At 44.0% G+C, this 20646-nt stretch overlaps 1 protein-coding gene across 2 annotated transcripts in view; it reads right to left on the bottom strand.

Moving 5' to 3' along the window:
- LOC112226163 (myocardin-related transcription factor A) overlaps positions 1 to 20646 on the bottom strand; it is a 57157-nt gene that overhangs the window by 33472 nt on the left and 3039 nt on the right. For both annotated transcript variants that reach the window (XM_042327514.1, XM_024390460.2), the window contains exon 2: positions 8935 to 9131. In XM_042327514.1, coding sequence (XP_042183448.1) covers positions 8935 to 9094 — 160 coding nt within the window. In that variant the 5' untranslated portion in view covers positions 9095 to 9131. The remainder of the gene's footprint in view (positions 1 to 8934; positions 9132 to 20646) is intronic.

Here is a 20646-nt window from a genome sequence, read left to right as displayed (position 1 = left end):
TGTGTACATCTGGCAGCATGTATTGTTCAGGGCCAGAGATGAAAGAGCAAGTAGGGTTCATAGGACTTCAGGGTGATTGAACTCTTATGAACTCTCCGTGCAGTCATCCTTACTGTCACGCGCGTCACGTCCCTTATTCCTGGTCAATCACATTCACAGTACGTGAGGTCAGCTATATGGTTCAGGTGTCAAGGTTTTCCACTAATATTTCACAGTTGAAAAAGAATACACATTTTGGACTGATAACAGTGGACTTTATATGGCTCTTGATCTCATCTCTCTCTCTCACTCTTTGCTGCCCCTCGTTCATAATCTTTTTCCTCCCTTCCCGTCACCCCCTTCCATTAACCTCTGTTCTCCCTTCGCCTCCCTTCTCTCGTTTGACAGCCTTGATTACCATAGATGTGTAAACACATCAAAATATGAACACATAAGGAATTGAGGATATATCTATGTCAAGAACATAACTTCCGGCAGCTATTATCCCAAAATCCACATGCCAACACCCACACGATTATAGAAAAACACACACATCACTCAATCGGTTTATTATTCTCTGCTATGTAAGGCTCCTCGAGCATGAGTATTTCAGATAAACATCAGGAAGACATTTCTGTTTCCATGTTAACAACAGACGTCTTGGAGGGTTCGGGATAACGTTTTTTGGCCTAGTGGGGGATCTATCAACGTGCCCTTGAGCAGGGCATTGACCCCGGATGCTTCTGTTGGATGACTGGTATGATGTAGTTGTTGAGCGGCTTCACTGCAAGTATATGGTATGTTTCGGATATTCAATCAATGTGTGTGTGTCTATGCTGAGAATCAACTCAGTGCTCTGTGTGGAACAGTGTCAGTAGGAGACAAAACATTTTTAAACGTGGAGGAACTAGCTGAACTAGTTCATTAAGAGCACAGATGTCTGCTTCCCATTCGGAAAGGTTTATCTGTGGTGTGCCGTGACCTATTAAACATGACCCAGGCATCTCATCACACCTGACTCCCTACAGACACTTCACACTCCTCCCCTCACCTGTCAGAACAGCAGACTAAAGGTGCAGAGCATGCTCACTCATTATGGAGCCTGTGTGTGCATGCTTATCGGCAAACGTACACTGACCCATACACCCCAATTAGCATGCGATCCATTGGTGAACATTCAGTCACAGAGTAAGATGGAGATCAGAGTGGAGTAGAACACAGTGTCAGGGCAGCAGTGTCTAGCCCTGCTGTGATTCAAATTACAACTGCGGTCTGGGTGTAAGTGCAGTTCCTCGACAACCACTACACACTTGATCTCTCAGGCCTCCTCCTTGGCAAAGTGGTTGGATCCAGGCCAATTTTGTCATTAAACAGTCATGTTGAGCTGCCTGCACCTTCAGTGAAATATTGGGACAAGTATGTAACCTTTAAATTCCTAAAACAACTGAGCATGTGCAGTGTTGAGGAAGCTACTCGGAAAATATAGTTTATCAAGCTACCAATTACTTCACACTGGAAGAAGATAAGCTACATTAAAGCAACCCTTAAGAAAAATATAGTTTACTGAACTAAAGTTACTGTGAACAAGAGGTTAATTACATCCAAAGTACTTTGTGATAAATAATCATATCTAAATCTGAAATATCAGACTACAAATTGCAAGAACAGATGAATCTGGGGTCAGAAGTTAACAGAATGTGTCATTTGGCCTATTAAACACACAAACTGTGTTTCAAGTGAGAATTAGACAGGCCTGATCCTAAAATATAAAGGAAATTGCCTACTTCACAAATGTTATCTTTCAGCTGAAAAAGTAATGTAGTTCCAGTAGCTAGCCTCAAGGCAAAAAAGTTATGACCTACTGAAAACACTACCAAGATCTGAATTGAGTTCAACTACCACCAAGCTACTGCAAAACAGAGTTAAATGCCTAGTTGAACTACATGTAGTTCACTACTACAACACTGAGCATGGGCGTGTACGCACAGGGATAACACAAAGTTAGAGCTGCAGTTTGCTGCTTTGGCTGCGGTAATAAAATGTTAACTATGTAAACTCACACAGCTCAGGGAATGGGACTGCATCTGATGATAGCATGAGTGGAAAGGGTGAGGAGAGTGGAAAAAGTGAACACGATTAACTCAGACTTGTATTGCTCATGATATCATGCTGCTCTTTTTAAAATTTGCTTGTCTCACAGCTTCCCCTCGCTGAGATGCTCGTGGTTAAGGATGCTAGTGTGATTTGGTGGAACAAAGTGCTTTTCAATGTTTCCAGTGCTGCTGACTGTGTTTGTTGCTCAGAATTGTAATCCATGAACCAAAAGGCTTCTCAACAGCTTTTACCCCCAAGGGGTAAACAGGTAATGAAATGGTACCCTGAACAGGTAATGAAATGGTACCCCCCCAAACCCTCTTTTACGCTGTGCTACTCTCTATTTATCATATATGCATCATCACTTTAACTATACATTCATGTACATACTACCTCAATTAGCCCGACTAACCGGTGCTCCCGCACATTGGCTATGAGAACTATGTGCATTGTGTCCCGCCACCCACCAACCCCTCTTTTACGCTAACTGCTACCGTCTGTATATTATATATGCATAATCACTTCAACCGTACCTACATGTACATACTACCTCAATCAGCCCGTCTAACTGGTGCCTGTATATAGCCTCACTACTGTTATAGCCTCGCTACTGTATATAGCCTCACTACTGTTATAGCCTCACTACTGTTATAGCCTCGCTACTGTATATAGCCTCGCTACTGTATATAGCCTCTCTACTGTATATAGCCTCGCTACTGTATATAGCCCTCGCTACTGTATATAACAGAAACTTTCAACCGGTTTTCCCCATTAAGCAGCGGGTCGGAGTCAGAGGCCGAGTCTTCTCTGGTCTCTACTCCTCCCGTTACGGGGTCTGAGACGCCGAAGCTTCCCACCATTAGCTCTGACAAATTGAAAACTCTAGTCATTGGCGACTCCATTACCCGCAGTATTAGACTTAAAGCGAATCATCCAGCGATCATACACTGTTTACCCGGGGGCAGGGCTACCGACGTTAAGGCTAATCTGAAGATGGTGCTGGCTAAAGCTAAAACTGGCGAGTGTAGAGAGTATAGAGATATTGTTATCCACGTCGGCACCAACGATGTTAGGATGAAACAGTCAGAGATCACCAAGCGCAACATAGCTTCTGCGTGCATATCAGCTAGAAAGATGTGTCGGCATCGAGTAATTGTCTCTGGCCCCCTCCCAGTTAGGGGAGTGATGAGCTCTACAGCAGAGTCTCACAACTCAATCGCTGGTTGAAAACTGTTTTCTGCCCCTCCCAAAAGATAGAATTTGTAGATAATTGGCCCTCTTTCTGGGACTCACCCACAAACAGGACCAAGCCTGACCTGCTGAGGAGTGACGGACTCCATCCTAGCTGGAGGGGTGCTCTCATCTTATCTACCAACATAGACAGGGCTCTAACTCCTCTAGCTCCACAATGAAATAGGGTGCAGGCCAGGCAGCAGGCTGTTAGCCAGCCTGCCAGCATAGTGGAGTCTGCCACTAGCACAGTCAGTGTAGTCAGCTCAGCTATCACCATTGAGACCGTGTCTGTGCCTCGACCTAGGTTGGGCAAAACTAAACATGGCGGTGTTCGCCTTAGCAATCTCACTAGGATAAAGACCACCTCCATTCCTGTCATTACTGAAAGAGATCATGATACCTCACATCTCAAAATAGGGCTACTTAATGTTAGATCCCTTACTTCAAAGGCAATTATAGTCAATGAACTAATCACTGATCATAATCTTGATGTGATTGGCCTGACTGAAACATGGCTTAAGCCTGATGAATTTACTGTTTTAAATGAGGCCTCACCTCCTGGCTACACTAGTGACCATATCCCCGTGCATCCCGCAAAGGCGGAGGGGTTGCTAACATTTACGATAGCAAATTTCAATTTACAAAAAAAAAAAAATGACGTTTTCGTCTTTTGAGCTTCTAGTCATGAAATCTATGCAGCCTACTCAATCACTTTTTATAGCTACTGTTTACAGGCCTCCTGGGCCATATACAGCGTTTCTCACTGAGTTCCCTGAATTCCTATCGGACCTTGTAGTCATAGCAGATAATATTCTAATCTTTGGTGACTTTAATATTCACATGGAAAAGTCCACAGACCCACTCCAAAAGGCTTTCGGAGCCATCATCGACTCAGTGGGTTTTGTCCAACATGTCTCTGGACCCACTCACTGTCACAGTCATACGCTGGACCTAGTTTTGTCCCATGGAATAACTGTGGTGGATCTTAATGTTTTTCCTCATAATCCTGGACTATCGGACCACCATTTTATTACGTTTGCAATTGCAACAAATAATCTGCTCAGACCCCAACCAAGGAACATCAAAAGTCGTGCTATGAATTCACAGACAACACAAAGATTCCTTGATGCCCTTCCAGACTCCCTCTGTCTACCCAAGGACGCCAGAGGACAAAAATCAGTTAACCACCTAACTGAGGATCTCAATTTAACCTTGCGCAATACCCTAGATGCAGTTGCACCCCTAAAAACTAAAAAAAATTCTCATAAGAAACTAGCTCCCTGGTACACAGAAAATACCCGAGCTCTGAAGCAAGCTTCCAGAAAATTGGAACGGAAATGGCGCCACACCAAACTGGAAGTCTTCCGACTAGCTTGGAAAGACAGTACCGTGCAGTACCGAAGAGCCCTTACTGCTGCTCGATCATCCTATTTTTCTAACTTAATTGAGGAAAATAAGAACAATCCGAAATTCCTTTTTGATACTGTCGCAAAGCTAACTAAAAAGCAGCATTCCCCAAGAGAGGATGACTTTCACTTTAGCAGTGATAAATTCATGAACTTCTTTGAGGAAAAGATTATGATTATTAGAAAGCAAATTACGGACTCCTCTTTAAACCTGCGTATTCCTCCAAACCTCAGTTGTCCTGAGTCTGCACAACTCTGCCAGGACCTAGGATCAAGAGAGACGCTCAAGTGTTTTAGTACTATATCTCTTGACACAATGATGAAAATAATCATGGCCTCTAAACCTTCAAGCTGCATACTGGACCCTATTCCAACTAAACTACTGAAAGAGCTGCTTCCTGTGCTTGGCCCTCCTATGTTGAACATAATAAACGGCTCTCTATCCACTGGATGTGTACCAAACTCACTAAAAGTGGCAGTAATAAAGCCTCTCTTGAAAAAGCCAAACCTTGACCCAGAAAATATAAAAAACTATCGGCCTATATCGAATCTTCCATTCCTCTCAAAAATTTTAGAGAAGGCTGTTGCTCAGCAACTCACTGCCTTCCTGAAGACAAACAATGTATACGAAATGCTTCAGTCTGGTTTTAGACCCCATCATAGCACTGAGACGGCACTTGTGAAGGTGGTAAATGACATTTTAATGGCATCGGACCGAGGCTCTGCATCTGTCCTCGTGCTCCTAGACCTTAGTGCCGCTTTTGATACCATCGATCACCACATTCTTTTGGAGAGATTGGAAACCCAAATTGGTCTACACGGACATGTTCTGGCCTGGTTTAGATCTTATCTGTCGGAAAGATATCAGTTTGTCTCTGTGAATGGTTTGTCCTCTGACAAATCAACTGTAAATTTCGGTGTTCCTCAAGGTTCCGTTTTAGGACCACTATTGTTCTCACTATATATTTTACCTCTTGGGGATGTTATTCAAAAACATAATGTAAACTTTCACTGCTATGCGGATGACACACAGCTGTACATTTCAATGAAACATGGTGAAGCCCCAAAATTGCCCTCGCTAGAAGCATGTGTTTCAGACATAAGGAAGTGGATGGCTGCAAACTTTCTACTATTAAACTCGGACAAAACAGAGATGCTTGTTCTAGGTCCCAAGAAACAAAGAGATCTTCTGTTGAATCTGACAATTAATCTTAATGGTTGTACAGTCGTCTCAAATAAAACTGTGAAGGACCTCGGCGTTACTCTGGACCCTGATCTCTCTTTTGAAGAACATATCAAGACCATTTCAAGGACATCTTTTTTCCATCTACGTAACATTGCAAAAATCAGAAACTTTCTGTCCAAAAATGATGCAGAAAAATGAATCCATGCTTTTGTCACTTCTAGGTTAGACTACTGCAATGCTCTATTTTCCGGCTACCCGGATAAAGCACTAAATAAACTTCAGTTAGTGCTAAATACGGCTGCTAGAATCCTGACTAGAACCAAAAAATTGGATCATATTACTCCAGTGCTAGCCTCTCTACACTGGCTTCCTGTCAAAGCAAGGGCTGATTTCAAGGTTTTACTGCTAACCTACAAAGCATTACATGGGCTTGCTCCTACCTATCTCTCTGATTTGGTCCTGCCGTACATACCTACACGTACGCTACGGTCACAAGACGCAGGCCTCCTAATTGTCCCTAGAATTTCTAAGCAAACAGCTGGAGGCAGGGCTTTCTCCTATAGAGCTCCATTTTTATGGAACGGTCTGCCTACCCATGTCAGAGACGCAAACTCGGTCTCAACCTTTAAGTCTTTACTGAAGACTCATCTCTTCAGTGGGTCATATGATTGAGTGTAGTCTGGCCCAGGAGTGGGAAGGTGAACGGAAAGGCTCTGGAGCAACGAACCGCCCTTGCTGTCTCTGCCTGGCCGGTTCCCCTCTTTCCACTGGGATTCTATGCCTCTAACCCTATTACGGGGGCTGGGTCACTGGCTTACTGGGGCTCTATCTTGCCGTCCCTGGAGGGGGTGCGTCACCTGAGTGGGTTGATTCACTGTTGTGGTCATCCTGTCTGGGTTGGCGCCCCCCCCCTTGGGTTGTGCCGTGGTGGAGATCTTTGTGGGCTATACTCAGCCTTGTCTCAGGATGGTAAGTTGGTGGTTGAAGATATCCCTCTAGTGGTGTGGGGGCTGTGCTTTGGCAAAGTGGGTGGGGTTATATCCTTCCTGTTTGGCCCTGTCCGGGGTGTCCTCGGATGGGGCCACAGTGTCTCCTGACCCCTCCTGTCTCAGCCTCCAGTATTTATGCTGCAGTAGTTTATGTGTCGGGGGCTGGGGTCAGTTTGTTATATCTGGAGTACTTCTCCTGTCCTATTCGGTGTCCTGTGTGAATCTAAGTGTGCGTTCTCTAATTCTCTCCTTCTCTCTTTCTTTCTCTCTCTCGGAGGACCTGAGCCCTAGGACCTGAGCTCCAGGACTACCTGACATGATGACTCCTTGCTGTCCCCAGTCCACCTGGCCATGCTGCTGTTCCAGTTTCAACTGACCTGAGCCCTAGGACCATGCCCCAGGACTACCTGACATGATGACTCCTTGCTGTCCCCAGTCCACCTGGCCATGCTGCTGCTCCAGTTTCAACTTCCACCTGACTGTGCTGCTGCTCCAGTTTCAACTGTTCTGCCTTATTATTATTCGACCATGCTGGTCATTTATGAACATTTGAACATCTTGGCCATGTTCTGTTATAATCTCCACCCGGCACAGCCAGAAGAGGACTGGCCACCCCACATAGCCTGGTTCCTCTCTAGGTTTCTTCCTAGGTTTTGGCCTTTCTAGGGAGTTTTTCCTAGCCACCGTGCTTCTACACCTGCATTGCTTGCTGTTTGGGGTTTTAGGCTGGGTTTCTGTACAGCACTTTGAGATATCAGCTGATGTACGAAGGGCTATATAAATAAATTTGATTTGATTTGATTTATAGCCTCGCTACTGTATATAGCCTCGCTACTGTTATAGCCTCGCTACTGTATATAGCCTCGCTACTGTATATAGCCTCGCTACTGTATATAGCCTCGCTACTGTGTATAGCCTCGCTACTGTGTATAGCCTCGCTACTGTATATAGCCTCGCTACTGTATATAGCCTCGCTACTGTTATAAACTCGCTACTGTATATAGCCTCGCTACTGTATATAGCCTCTACTGTATATAACCTCACTACTGTATATAACCTCTCTACTGTATATAGCCTCGCTACTGTATATAGCCTCGCTACTGTATATAGCCTCGCTACTGTATATAGCCTCTCTACTGTTATAGCCTCTCTACTGTATATAGCCTCTCTACTGTATATAGCCTCTCTACTGTATATAGCCTCTCTACTGTATATAGCCTCGCTACTGTGTATAGCCTCACTACTGTATATAGCCTCGCTACTGTTATTATTCACTGTCTTTTTACTGTTGTTTTTTATTTCCTTACTTATCTATTGTTCACCTAACACTTATTTTTTACTTAAATTGCACTATTAGTTAGGGCCTGTGAGTAAGCATTTCACTCTAAGGTCTACACCGGTTGTATTCAGCGCACGTGACAAATAAACTTTGATTTGAAACGGAGAGAGTAGCCCCCATGTTTAGACTTTATCGCCTAGACACACACACACACGTTCCTATTTTCCTCATGTCTGTAAAAATAATTTCATATACAAGCTCTTCCTCCTCATGAGTTAATGAGAGAAGCTCAAGTTCAGCTGGGTTTTATTCCCGCACACCAGCTTCTACTCCTCAAGTGCACTTTCGCAAACTGCATTCCAGGTACCCTTTGACCCAGAGTGCACATGGGTAAGATACTACTCTCCTCCCCTTCATTGAGATCTTTCAGCTGGAATTCTAACAACTTTGCCATACAACTCTCCCTCCTTGACCAGAGACCACTGTGGGTACTGTGCCAAGTGAGAAGAAGTATGAGAGCAAACTAACGTTTCTACAGTTCTACAGTTCTACCTGCATTATAGAAGTGTTTACACAACACAGAGCCTCAGACTGAGTAACCTGTCCATGCTTCATAGCTGCAGTCTTGGTTTTCATTTTCTACAGTTCATACCAGTAGTTTTCTGATGGAAGTGGATGGTCTTCGCACCATATATCGTCAGTCCACCAGGGTTTTAATCTCATCGGTGGGCTTGATGGCAGTTGCCTGGAATCAGAACAGGGACTCACCGTTTTTCCTATCTCTCAGGGGCAGCAGGTTGGGGGCGGGCTGCAGCGACAGCTCTTGCAGCTCATTGGTCACTGCCTCGCTATGTGGGCTGGGGGCGGAGTCAGGCGATGCAGGAGCCGAACAACTTGGGCCTGGCTCCTCCCCTGCTTGGGCCTCCATGATCGCAGGGGTGACGGAGGGTGGCTGACGGACAGACCTGAGAGATAAACAAAATAACACATTCATCAAAAATGCCTAGAACTATCTCACCATCTTACTAAACTGGTTAGAACATCCCTCCTTTACTTGTATCCACAACTGCCTGACACATTCCCAGGGCTCCCCTCCAGTTCACTAGCCTGACAGAGTGTATGAGCCCTAATCCAATAGGTTAATGGGTCTTGCTGCAGAAGGACCAGCCCATCCCCATGGCAACCCACTATAACAGGCAGGACCGCAGATGAAACAGTGGACCCAGGCAATACTGCGGAGGACCAGCTCCTTGCCATGGCAACGCCTTACATAAACACCGCCCAATGCAGATAAATGTACAGAAATCACATGCTAACGGATTCAGAGGAGAAGCCTAAAACGGACATAGCCTTGGAATGAGAGCTCAACTTGCTACTGATGGGCCACAAAGGTGCTCTTGCAAACCTCCAGCTAATCTGTCACTTAGTAGTGTGTACCGATATTGTCTCCTACACTAAATATCAATGTGGCTTGATGGAATGCAGTCTGTATCCACATACCATTTTTGCATTAGTCATGTGGTGATCTTTACTCATAATGCATTCATTGTCAAATTTATTTGCAGTTTTCTCAGCAGGTAAAACAGCAGCATAGCTGAATAGCCGTGTTTAACAGAATTTGGTGCAGCAGTTAATTTTGCTGCTGCGCAATCTACTGTAATACAACGCTTTGCATAGTGTTACACTGCCAGCCATTGTCTTCTTGTTTAGTGCCTCACCCCTTAGTAAAAGGCCCAGTGCAGTCAAAAAGGTGATTTTTCTGTGTTTTAGAAATACAAAACGCAACATGTAAAGTGTTGGTCCCGTGTTTCATGAGATGACATAAAAGATCCCAGAAATGTTCCATACGCACAAAATGTTTATTTCTCTCAAATCCCTGTTAGTGAGCATTTCTCCTATGCCAAGATAATTCATCCACCTAACAGGTGTGGCATATCAAGAAGTTGATTAAACAGCATGATCATTACACAGGTGCACCTTGTGCTAGGGACAATAAAAGGCCACAAAAAAATGTGCAGTTGTCACACAACACAATGCCACAGATGTCTCAAGTTGAGGGAGGGTGCAATTGGCAAGCTGACCGCAGGAATGTCCACCAGACCTGTTGCCAGAGAATTTATTGTTGAATTTATTGAATTTATTTATTAACTTCTCCACAAAAAGCCACCTCCAACATCCTTTTAGAGAATTTGGCAGTAGGTCCAACCGGCCTCACAACCGCAGACCATGTGTAACCATGCCAGTCCAGGACCTCCACATCTGTGGGATTGTCTGAGACCAGCCACCCGGACAGATAATGAAATTGTGGGTTTACACAACCCGAAGAATTTCGGCACAAACGGTCAGAAACTGTCTCATGGAAGCTCATCTGCATGCTGGTCGTCTTTATCAGGGTCTTAATCTGACTGCAGTTTGGTGTCGTAAACCCACTTCAGTTGGGAAATGCTCACCTTCGATATCCACTGGCACGCTGGAGAAGTGTGCTCTTCACAGATGAATCCCGGTTTCAAATGTACCGGGCTGCATGGCGTGTGGACGAGCGGTTTGCTGATGTCAACGTTGTGAACAGAGTGCCACGCGGTGGCGGTGCGGTTATGGTATGGTCAGGCATAAGCTACGGAAACAATTGCATTTTATCGATGGCTGTTTGATTGCAATTTAAAAAAGGTAAAGAACAGAGAAATTTGATATTTAAATGAAACCAGTTAATAGTACTGTAGGTTGACCCAATTATGAAAAATGACTAGCTGGTACATTGACAAAGTTGATCATAAAGTTACTGGTCCCCTCCCCCCCGTGTCAAACGCACACTCAATGTCAATAAAACAAAGGAGATGATCATGGACTTCAGGAAACAGCAGAGGGAGCAGCCCTCTATCCACATCAACGGGACATTAGTGGAGAAGGTGGAAAGCTTCAAGTTCCTCAACGTACACATCACGGACAAACTGAAATGGTCCTGTTTATCCCGCTATCATCCAGAAGACAAGGTCAGTACAGGTGCATCAAAGCGGGGACTGAGAGACTGAAAAACAGCTTCTATCTCAAGGCCATCAGACTGTTAAACAGCCATCACTAACATTGAGTAGCTGCTGCCAACATACTGACTCAATCTCTAACCACTTTAATAATTAAAAATTGGATGTATTAAATGTATCACTAGCCACTTTTAACAATGCCACTTTATATAATGTTTACATACCCTACATTACTCATCTCATATGTGCATACTGTACTTGTTCCCATCTACTGCATCTTGCCTATGCTGTTCGGCCATCGCTCATCCATATATTTTTATGTATATATTCTTATTCATTCATTTACACTTGCGTGTATAAAGTAGATGTTGTGAAGTTGTTAGATTACTTGTTAGATATTACTGCATGGTCGGAACTAGAAGCACAAGCATTTCGCTACACTCGCATTAACATATTCTAACCATGTGTATGTGACAAATAAAATGTGATTTGGATCCAGGAGGCAGGATTTACAAACAGCTTTATGCAACGTCATGTAAAGCTGGAAATGTCATAAACCTATGGTAGTCTTACAATCTTAACTCATTTAAATATGTAAAACCTGAACAGTCATCACATGAGCACATCATATGGCTTTGTTTACAAACCGTGAGAAGCTCAAGCAGAACGATACATAACCCTTGTCAACTCTGTGTTATGGCTGGTTGCCAGTGTTAATTTACCGTTACACTATTTTCCGAAGAATGAAGACATCTGACAGCAGTGGCTGCTTTTCATTTCAGGGGGACCGGCTGCACCGAAAATTATGATCGTGTCACGCGTGTGCAGTGCACATTTAGAGCGAAGATGCTTTATCAATTGGGGAGAACATTGGATGGGTCTTGCCAGGAAGCTGCTGTACCATCATGGACAGTGGATCAGTGGATGTTACAAGCTCTGACCATAATGTACGTGACAGAGGTTGAGGAGTCTGACACAGTGGCTGTAACTGTGGTTGTTTTGACTGTAAACTTCTGTAACACACCTGATAGTCACTATATGGTTTTTGTTCTATAGCATTTGTAATTGAACATCGGATAATCATATTTTTGCCATTCTATTGTGTGAGTTGTTGTCTTACAGTTAATGTAGCTTGTGTCATTGGGACTCGTCGTGATGATTAAGGTGGGGGGGGGTATTATTTCCATCTCCTTTTATCTTTCCACTCATCGAGCTGTAGTAAGACACTGGAGAAACTCCAACATCTACTCTGTCTGCACTGCTTCCCAGGCAACCACCGCAGCAGGAATGCTGGAATACTAAATCGGCTTTAGCAAGAAAAAGAAAGGGGGATATGCTGTGAAGCCAGACCCAACATAGTGTAAGCCATAGTTATTCATTTCAAATATAGAGCATTTCAGGCACACAAAAACGCCAAATACAAAACATTGAAAAGTTTCACTAAAAAGTGCACGGCCAAACCCGTCTGCCCGGTCAAATGACGTCTAACCATTATTTCCCACCTTTATTATTCTCATGAGTGTTCATGTTGATCAATATTTCAGCTATGCTGGCCTATTGTAAATAATCCAATAAAGATCTGATCAATACATACAATTCTGAACATATTTTTCTTTATAATGCTAATGCAAGGGCACCAATAAATTGCACTTATTGTATGCTGTTTTCATGTACATTCCTTTTATGTCTAAGGTGACTCAGGCTTTACTAATTCTGGTGAAGAAGTGTATCAGTGAACTGTATTCTGTAATTAGTTACAAAACAATAGAAATGCAATTGTGTATTGCTGCTGATATTCAACAGTCCATGATCAGCTCTGTCAACCATGAGAGCATTTTGCTGAGAAAATGGGTTGGTGCATACTGTTTTGGCTCAGAATGACATGTGGTCCATTGTTTACCTGGTCATCAATAACTTGTGGCCCACTTACCTTGTTACCTGGCAATGTACACAGGGATGTTTGAAAGAGCTGTCAGTCAAGGAGAGCACATGAATATAAACTCCCTGCCCACTCAGACAGTTCTTTCAGGCTTACTGATCGTTAAGATGAGAGAAGGTAAAATGTATTAAATACTGAGCATGTTTGGTCATTAAAAGGCTATTTTTACTTGGGAAATAGGATGACTGTGTGGGACCTTTAAGTCAACACGGCAGTAGCCTGAGCCCGATGGGCGGATTAACACAGCTGCCCTCTGTGAACCAAAATCACAACAATAGCCTCCTGATACTCGAGCCATGTTCCAGAGGCTTCCACCTTTACACAATCTAGCTACAACTGTTGGAGCACATACAAAAACATATTATGCTGTCAGGACAAGGGAGCGCCACCACTCCACACTTTTCAAGCTGAAGGAGAGGTCACACGAGAAGCATTGCATGGGAAGTCTGAGTTCACACAACCTTTGAACTCCACTGGTGACCTTCCCCAGGGCTTTTCAATCCTTCAAGAAAACAGGTTATTTTCAAACCGGGCTCTTTCTAAAAACAGGTTCATAATATACTATGTCAGTTTCCATGGAAACCCATCTCCTTTCATCAAACTTGCTCTACTGCCCTTGTCCACCTCTTTCCATAGATAGATGTAGGCCTAGGCTGTGTGCTGAAAGGGTGCTGCTTATTAGTAGCAAGCAGAAAATGAGTTATCCATCTTTTACAAACTGTCACACTTTTGGTTCTTATGAAATGAGTCAAGTCAGCTGCTGACGAGTGTTATAAGAGTGACTCACCTGTAATTTCCCAGAAAGGTATTACGCAGAGTGCTTTAATCAAATACACTTATGGTAATTCAGTTCTACCAAAACTATCAACACTGTCCATAATTAAATGGAAATAGTTTCACTAATATTTAACTAAGCCAAAAGATGCTGCAGGGACTGTCCAGGAAGCTCTAGTGAAAGTGACATGGTAACCTGAAGGGTTGTTGTGAACTTGTGATAGATACAATGATACACGATAACAGAAGACAACAGAACGATAGCTAGAAGAGCCATAAGAATGATAAAACACTGGACTGTTGTCCAGGTAAACCATGTTGACTTGACAACCAATTGGGAAACAGAGTAGAAGTCCTACTGAGACAAAACAGCTGACAGAAATGTTAAACAAACCCAGAATTATTCAAAAACAACAACATACCCAGATATCCTATAGACACACTTTAATCCTGTACTTTCAGAGACCCGTTTTGCTTATTATAAATTATCTTGATCATGGGCTGTTGGAGGGACTTTTACTTTCCCTTAGAATGACAGCATGCCACACCTGTAGCATGTACTGAGCACTAATAGAATGTATCACCATGTTGCACAATGAGTTACTGCAACCCTCAACTGGACCACATGTGACTGACCTAATCGTTTCAGCATGGATATTAGGCTAGCTATGTGTTATTTTGCTTCTGTATCTTGTCCATATAATTTCTCCTGATATTTACCCAACTTTGGAGTCTTTCTCCACCTGGAACCCAGATAAATCCCATCATTTGATAGACACTGATCTCAAGACCCAGAGCATTGAGCTTACACTGTAATGCTCTCCTGTCAGAACTCTCGTCATCTGAACACTTTTTAATACCTGGGATTCTGGCTTTGGTCTTAATGGTATAGACCTACAGTAGTGTATGCCCTGCCAGGTTAATATTCAGTAGCCTAATGTTCATTCTAGCATTAAAAACACTAAAAGGATCGTCCGTTTCTTGATTTGCAAAGCAACTGCAACAGACAGAGCTCATCTTTCAAGACCTTTTATTACCAATAGAACTTTTGGAGATAAAGGCTATCATGTCAGGAGATGGAAACCAACTCCACACAGGCATCTGCCTACCTGCCTATGAAATACAAATAAACACCCAGGCTCTCACTTTCTATTTCAAACAAGCTTCACATTCTGTGAGGAAGTGTAGGGTCAGGTTTTTGGGGTGAGACAAAAAAACAGATGTTCAAAGCTGTGTGAGTCTGACTGGCACAAAAAGACTGGCCTAACAACACCCAAAGCCTCCATGTCCCCTACTTTACACAACACTGCCTAACTGTGAACCCTCTTATCCCAATTCTTCACCATGGACAGTTTGTTCAATGATTCATTACAGTCGGCACTGAGAACAAGCTGGACTGAATTTGAAGAGCACGGTCTGAGATTCAACACCTTAATCATTTCCCCTGCCAAAGCAATGACATCAGAGCCCGGGCCTCTCTGCATCCCTCATGTTCAGACAGAAAAAGTCCTGCGTCACCACCACATGATCCGCACTTATTTTCCTTCACAGTCGAGAAATAATTCAAATCAGGTTTTAGGGTTCACTGTTTGTTGTGATGCATGGGACCATTGGGGCAGCATGTAGACAGCATGGCAGTCTAAAGCCCTTCCTCCTAGGCCCCTGTTGGGAGTAGCCGGAGGACTTGCTGTCTCTGATGATGTGACTGGGTCACAATGCCACGGAGTCTGCCCGACGTCTTAATTACACATGTGTGTAATCCCTGCCTGATGGTCCAGTTCCACTACTGACAGAACTGTCAATCATATCTACAACCAACACACTGATCATTGACATGGCATTAGCAAACCAAAACTAGCCCAGTACATGCTGTGTTTGTGTTTATGTACCAAGTTGTACATTACAGTGTGTGTGGAACAGTTACTAATTCAGAAAGTGGGTTCTTATTCTTAGCATTAATGTTATTATGGTGCAAACACAGTACAAGATGTACAGTGCAATATATCAATCAAACTGTTACAAGTTTCAGCCCCGGTAATGAAACATTAGGATTCAAAGACATTGACACTTCTATGCCAAGATTCAGATTGTATTTCAACTACCTATAATTTTGTTCACTTTGAAGTGAGATATGAACTGAACATGGATGAGCTAAATGAACTCAAGCCATGATTCAAAGAAAGTGGAGGAGATGAAAGAAGATGAAAAACAAGATGAAAACAAACTAACTAGACCTTCATGATAGAAGAAAAGAGATTCACAGCACGGGCACAGCAACATGATGACGACAGCAGTAACATAGATCATAAGAACAGTATGACTTCAACCAAATGGAGTGTGTAATGCTGAGATTACGAGAGGCGTTTGTGCATTTCATACCTGGTCTATTTCCTGTTTAACAAGGTCCTGGGTGTTTCCATTTCAATGGGGCTATTCTCATTGTGAAAAAGTGAAAGGAGAGGGGTCGTGAGGATAAAAGAGAGATACAACATGTAAACAGATTACATAAATATCTTAATCTCTAAACCTTAGATAAAATTTAATTTAGATCCTAATTCCTGTCCAAGGAGCAGGCCAACTGTTTTCAGGTCTCCCATTTACTCAAAGCTCAAACTTGATAGAGATTAGATGCTAGGTAGACCCACCCCACGTAAGTATAATACAGCATTTAGATAATCCACCTGTTTATAGGCACTGACAATAGAAACAGTAGGCCAAGTGGAGAGGATCAGCCTGAATAGGGTTATCTGTGAGCCAAATAAATATGAAGCACTTATGTCATGGCCGGAAAATAAAAGATAAGAGATTTGACACAAGGATAGGTTTATATTTTTTGCCAAATCGACACAAATCTAAGCCTTGAGAAAGATAACAGGCATGATGTGAATCCACAACACTAGCCCACTCCACTTTTACAGGCAATATTAATGTTAATTTATAAACTTGGTGATTCGAGCCCTGAATGCTGATTGACTGACAGCCGTGGTATATCAAACCGTATACCACGGGTAAGACAAAACATTTATTTTTACTGCTCTAATTACATTGGTAACCAGTTTATAATAGCAATAAGGCACCTCAGGGGTTTGTGGTACATGGCCAATAGTCCAGGCACTCTGCGGTGTGTGGTGCCTAAGAACAGCCCTTAGCTGTGGTATATTGGCCATATACCACACCCCCTCGTGCCTTATTGCTTAACTAACCCAGTTCAGTTGAGAAGGGTGAAATTGCAGACTGCAATTCGGGGCGTTCCTGCATTTGCAGGAATCCCTCTTTATACTTCTATTTTTAAGATAGGACATGCAGGAGGCGGCGGCGTTAATGCACAATAACGTTGGATGCTAGCCTCCGTCCTCCCAAAGAAGGGGCTGGGGCGACAACAGTAATAACACCGGTAAACAGTGTAAACAGCGCGTCAAACTGGTCGACGCTGATCTTCAGTGCGTAATTTTTTTTTTCCGCAGGCCATCTAATAATTTGTCCCGGTACAAATGTATTGAACGTGCATTTCACATTATGGTAGCCTACCCTTTTGGCTTTACATTGGAGATTTGCACTTTTTTTCAAGGTTCTATATCAATTTTAATATTTTTGAACGAAGAGCCATTTGGGAGCCAAATGAGCCGTCTCTTTTACATGAACCGAGCCAATGAGCCGGCTCAATGCCCATCACTACTCGACACCACGCAGAATATGTGATTAGCTAGAATGAGCTGTGCGGCCGCACAAGTTTTCAGTCAGACATGCACGCTTGCCATAGAGTTGAAATATGTATACTTAGCTAGCTACACATCTACCTCTACTGCACCTGTCGTCTCGACTAGAGGTTGACCGATTAATTGGAATGGCCCGATTAATTAGGGCCGATTTCAAGTTTTCATAACAAATCGGAAATCGGTATTTTTGGGCGCCGATTTAAAAAAATATTTTTTATCATTTTTAAAATACCTTTATTTAACTAGGCAAGTCAGTTAAGAACACATTCTTATTTTCAATGAAGGCCTAGGAACGGTGGGTTAACTGCCTTGTTCAGGGCAGAACGACAGATTTTCACCTTGTCAGCTCGGGGGATACAATCTTGCAACCTTACAGTTAACTTGTCTAACGCTATAACCACCTGCCTCTCGTTGCACTCCACAAGGAGACTGCCTGTTACGTGAATGCAGTCAAATCAAAATCAAATCAAATCAAATCTTATTTGTCACATACACATGGTTAGCAGATGTTAATGCGAGTGTAGCGAAATGCTTCTGCTTCTAGTTCCGACAATGCAGTAATAAAAAGCAAGTAATCTAACTAACAATTCCAAAAAAAAACTACTGTCTTATACACAGTGTAAGGGGATAAAGAATATGTACATAAGGATATATGAATGAGTGATGGTACAGAGCAGCATAGGCAAGATACAGTAGATGATATCGAGTACAGTATATACATATGAGATAAGTATGTAAACCAAGTGGCATAGTTAAAGTGGCTAGTGATACATGTATTACATAAGGATGCAGTCGATGATATAGAGTACAGTATCAACGTATGCATATGAGATGAACAATGTAGGGTAAGTAACATTATATAAGGTAGCATTGTTTAAAGTGGCTAGTGATATATTTACATCATTTCCCATCAATTCCCATGATTAAAGTGGCTGGAGTAGAGTCAGTGTCATTGACAGTGTGTTGGCAGTAGCCACTCAATGTTAGTGGTGGCTGTTTAACAGTCTGATGGCCTTGAGATAGAAGCTGTTTTTCAGTCTCTCGGTCCCAGCTTTGATGCACCTGTACTGACCTCGCCTTCTGGATGACAGCGGGGTGAACAGGCAGTGGCTCGGGTGGTTGATGTCCTTGATGATCTTTATGGCCTTCCTGTAGCATCGGGTGGTGTAGGTGTCCTGGAGGGCAGGTAGTTTGCCCCCGGTGATGCGTTGTGCAGACCTCACTACCCTCTGGAGAGCCTTACGGTTGAGGGCGGTGCAGTTGCCATACCAGGCGGTGATACAGCCCGCCAGGATGCTCTCGATTGTGCATCTGTAGAAGTTTGTGAGTGCTTTTGGTGACAAGCCGAATTTCTTCAGCCTCCTGAGGTTGAAGAGGCGCTGCTGCGCCTTCCTCACGATGCTGTCTGTGTGAGTGGACCAATTCAGTTTGTCTGTGATGTGTATGCCGAGGAACTTAAAACTTGCTACCCTCTCCACTACTGTTCCATCGATGTGGATAGGGGGTGTTCCCTCTGCTGTTTCCTGAAGTCCACAATCATCTCCTTAGTTTTGTTGACGTTGAGTGTGAGGTTGTTTTCCTGACACCACACTCCGAGGGCCCTCACCTCCTCCCTGTAGGCCGTCTCGTCGTTGTTGGTAATCAAGCCTACCACTGTTGTATCGTCCGCAAACTTGATGATTGAGTTGGAGGCGTGCATGGCCACGCAGTCGTGGGTGAACAGGGAGTACAGGAGAGGGCTCAGAACGCACCCTTGTGGGGCCCCAGTGTTGAGGATCAGCGGGGAGGAGATGTTGTTGCCTACCCTCACCACCTGGGGGCGGCCCGTCAGGAAGTCCAGTACCCAGTTGCACAGGGCGGGGTCGAGACCCAGGGTCTCGAGCTTGATGACGAGCTTGGAGGGTACTATGGTGTTGAATGCCGAGCTGTAGTCGATGAACAGCATTCTCACATAGGTATTCCTCTTGTCCAGATGGGTTAGGGCAGTGTGCAGTGTGGTTAAGATTGCATCGTCTGTGGACCTATTTGGGCGGTAAGCAAATTGGAGTGGGTCAAGGGTGTCAGGTAGGGTGGAGGTGATATGGTCCTTGACTAGTCTCTCAAAGCACTTCATGATGACGGATGTGAGTGCTACGGGGCGGTAGTCGTTTAGCTCAGTTCCCTTAGCTTTCTTGGGAACAGGAACAATGGTGGCCCTCTTGAAGCATGTGGGAACAGCAGACTGGTATAGGGATTGATTGAATATGTCCGTAAACACACCGGCCAGCTGGTCTGCGCATGCTCTGAGGGCGCGGCTGGGGATGCCGTCTGGGCCTGCAGCCTTGCGAGGGTTAACACGTTTAAATGTCTTACTCACTTCGGCTGCAGTGAAGGAGAGACCGCATGTTTCCGTTGCAGGCCGTGTCAGTGGCACTGTATTGTCCTCAAAGCGGGCAAAAAAGTTATTTAGTCTGCCTGGGAGCAAGACATCCTGGTCCGTGACTGGGCTGGGTTTCTTCCTGTAGTCCGTGATTGACTGTAGACCCTGCCACATACCTCTTGTGTCTGAGCCGTTGAATTGAGATTCTACTTTGTCTCTGTACTGGCGCTTAGCTTGTTTGATAGCCTTGCGGAGGAATAGCTGCACTGTTTGTATTCAGTCATGTTACCAGACACCTTGCCCTGATTAAAAGCAGTGGTTCGTGCCTTCAGTTTCACACGAATGCTGCCATCAATCCAAGGTTTCTGGTTAGGGAATGTTTTAATCGTTGCTATGGGAACGACATCTTCAACGCACGTTCTAATGAACTCGCACACCGTATCAGCGTATTCGTCAATGTTGTTGTCTGACGCAATACGAAACATCTCCCAGTCCACGTGATGGAAGCAGTCTTGGAGTGTGGAGTCAGCTTGGTCAGACCAGCGTTGGACAGACCTCAGCGTGGGGGCTTCTTGTTTTAGTTTCTGTCTGTAGGCAGGGATCAACAAAATGGAGTCTTGGTCAGCTTTTCCGAAAGGGGGGCGGGGCAGGGCCTTATATGCGTCGCGGAAGTTAGAGTAACAATGATCCAGGGTCTTTCCACCCCTGGTTGCG

Source organism: Oncorhynchus tshawytscha, linkage group LG09 (assembly GCF_018296145.1).
Source record: "Oncorhynchus tshawytscha isolate Ot180627B linkage group LG09, Otsh_v2.0, whole genome shotgun sequence".
Classification (NCBI taxonomy): domain Eukaryota; kingdom Metazoa; phylum Chordata; class Actinopteri; order Salmoniformes; family Salmonidae; genus Oncorhynchus; species Oncorhynchus tshawytscha.
Note: the sequence above shows the minus strand (reverse complement) of the source record. Positions and strands in the feature narration are given on the sequence as shown.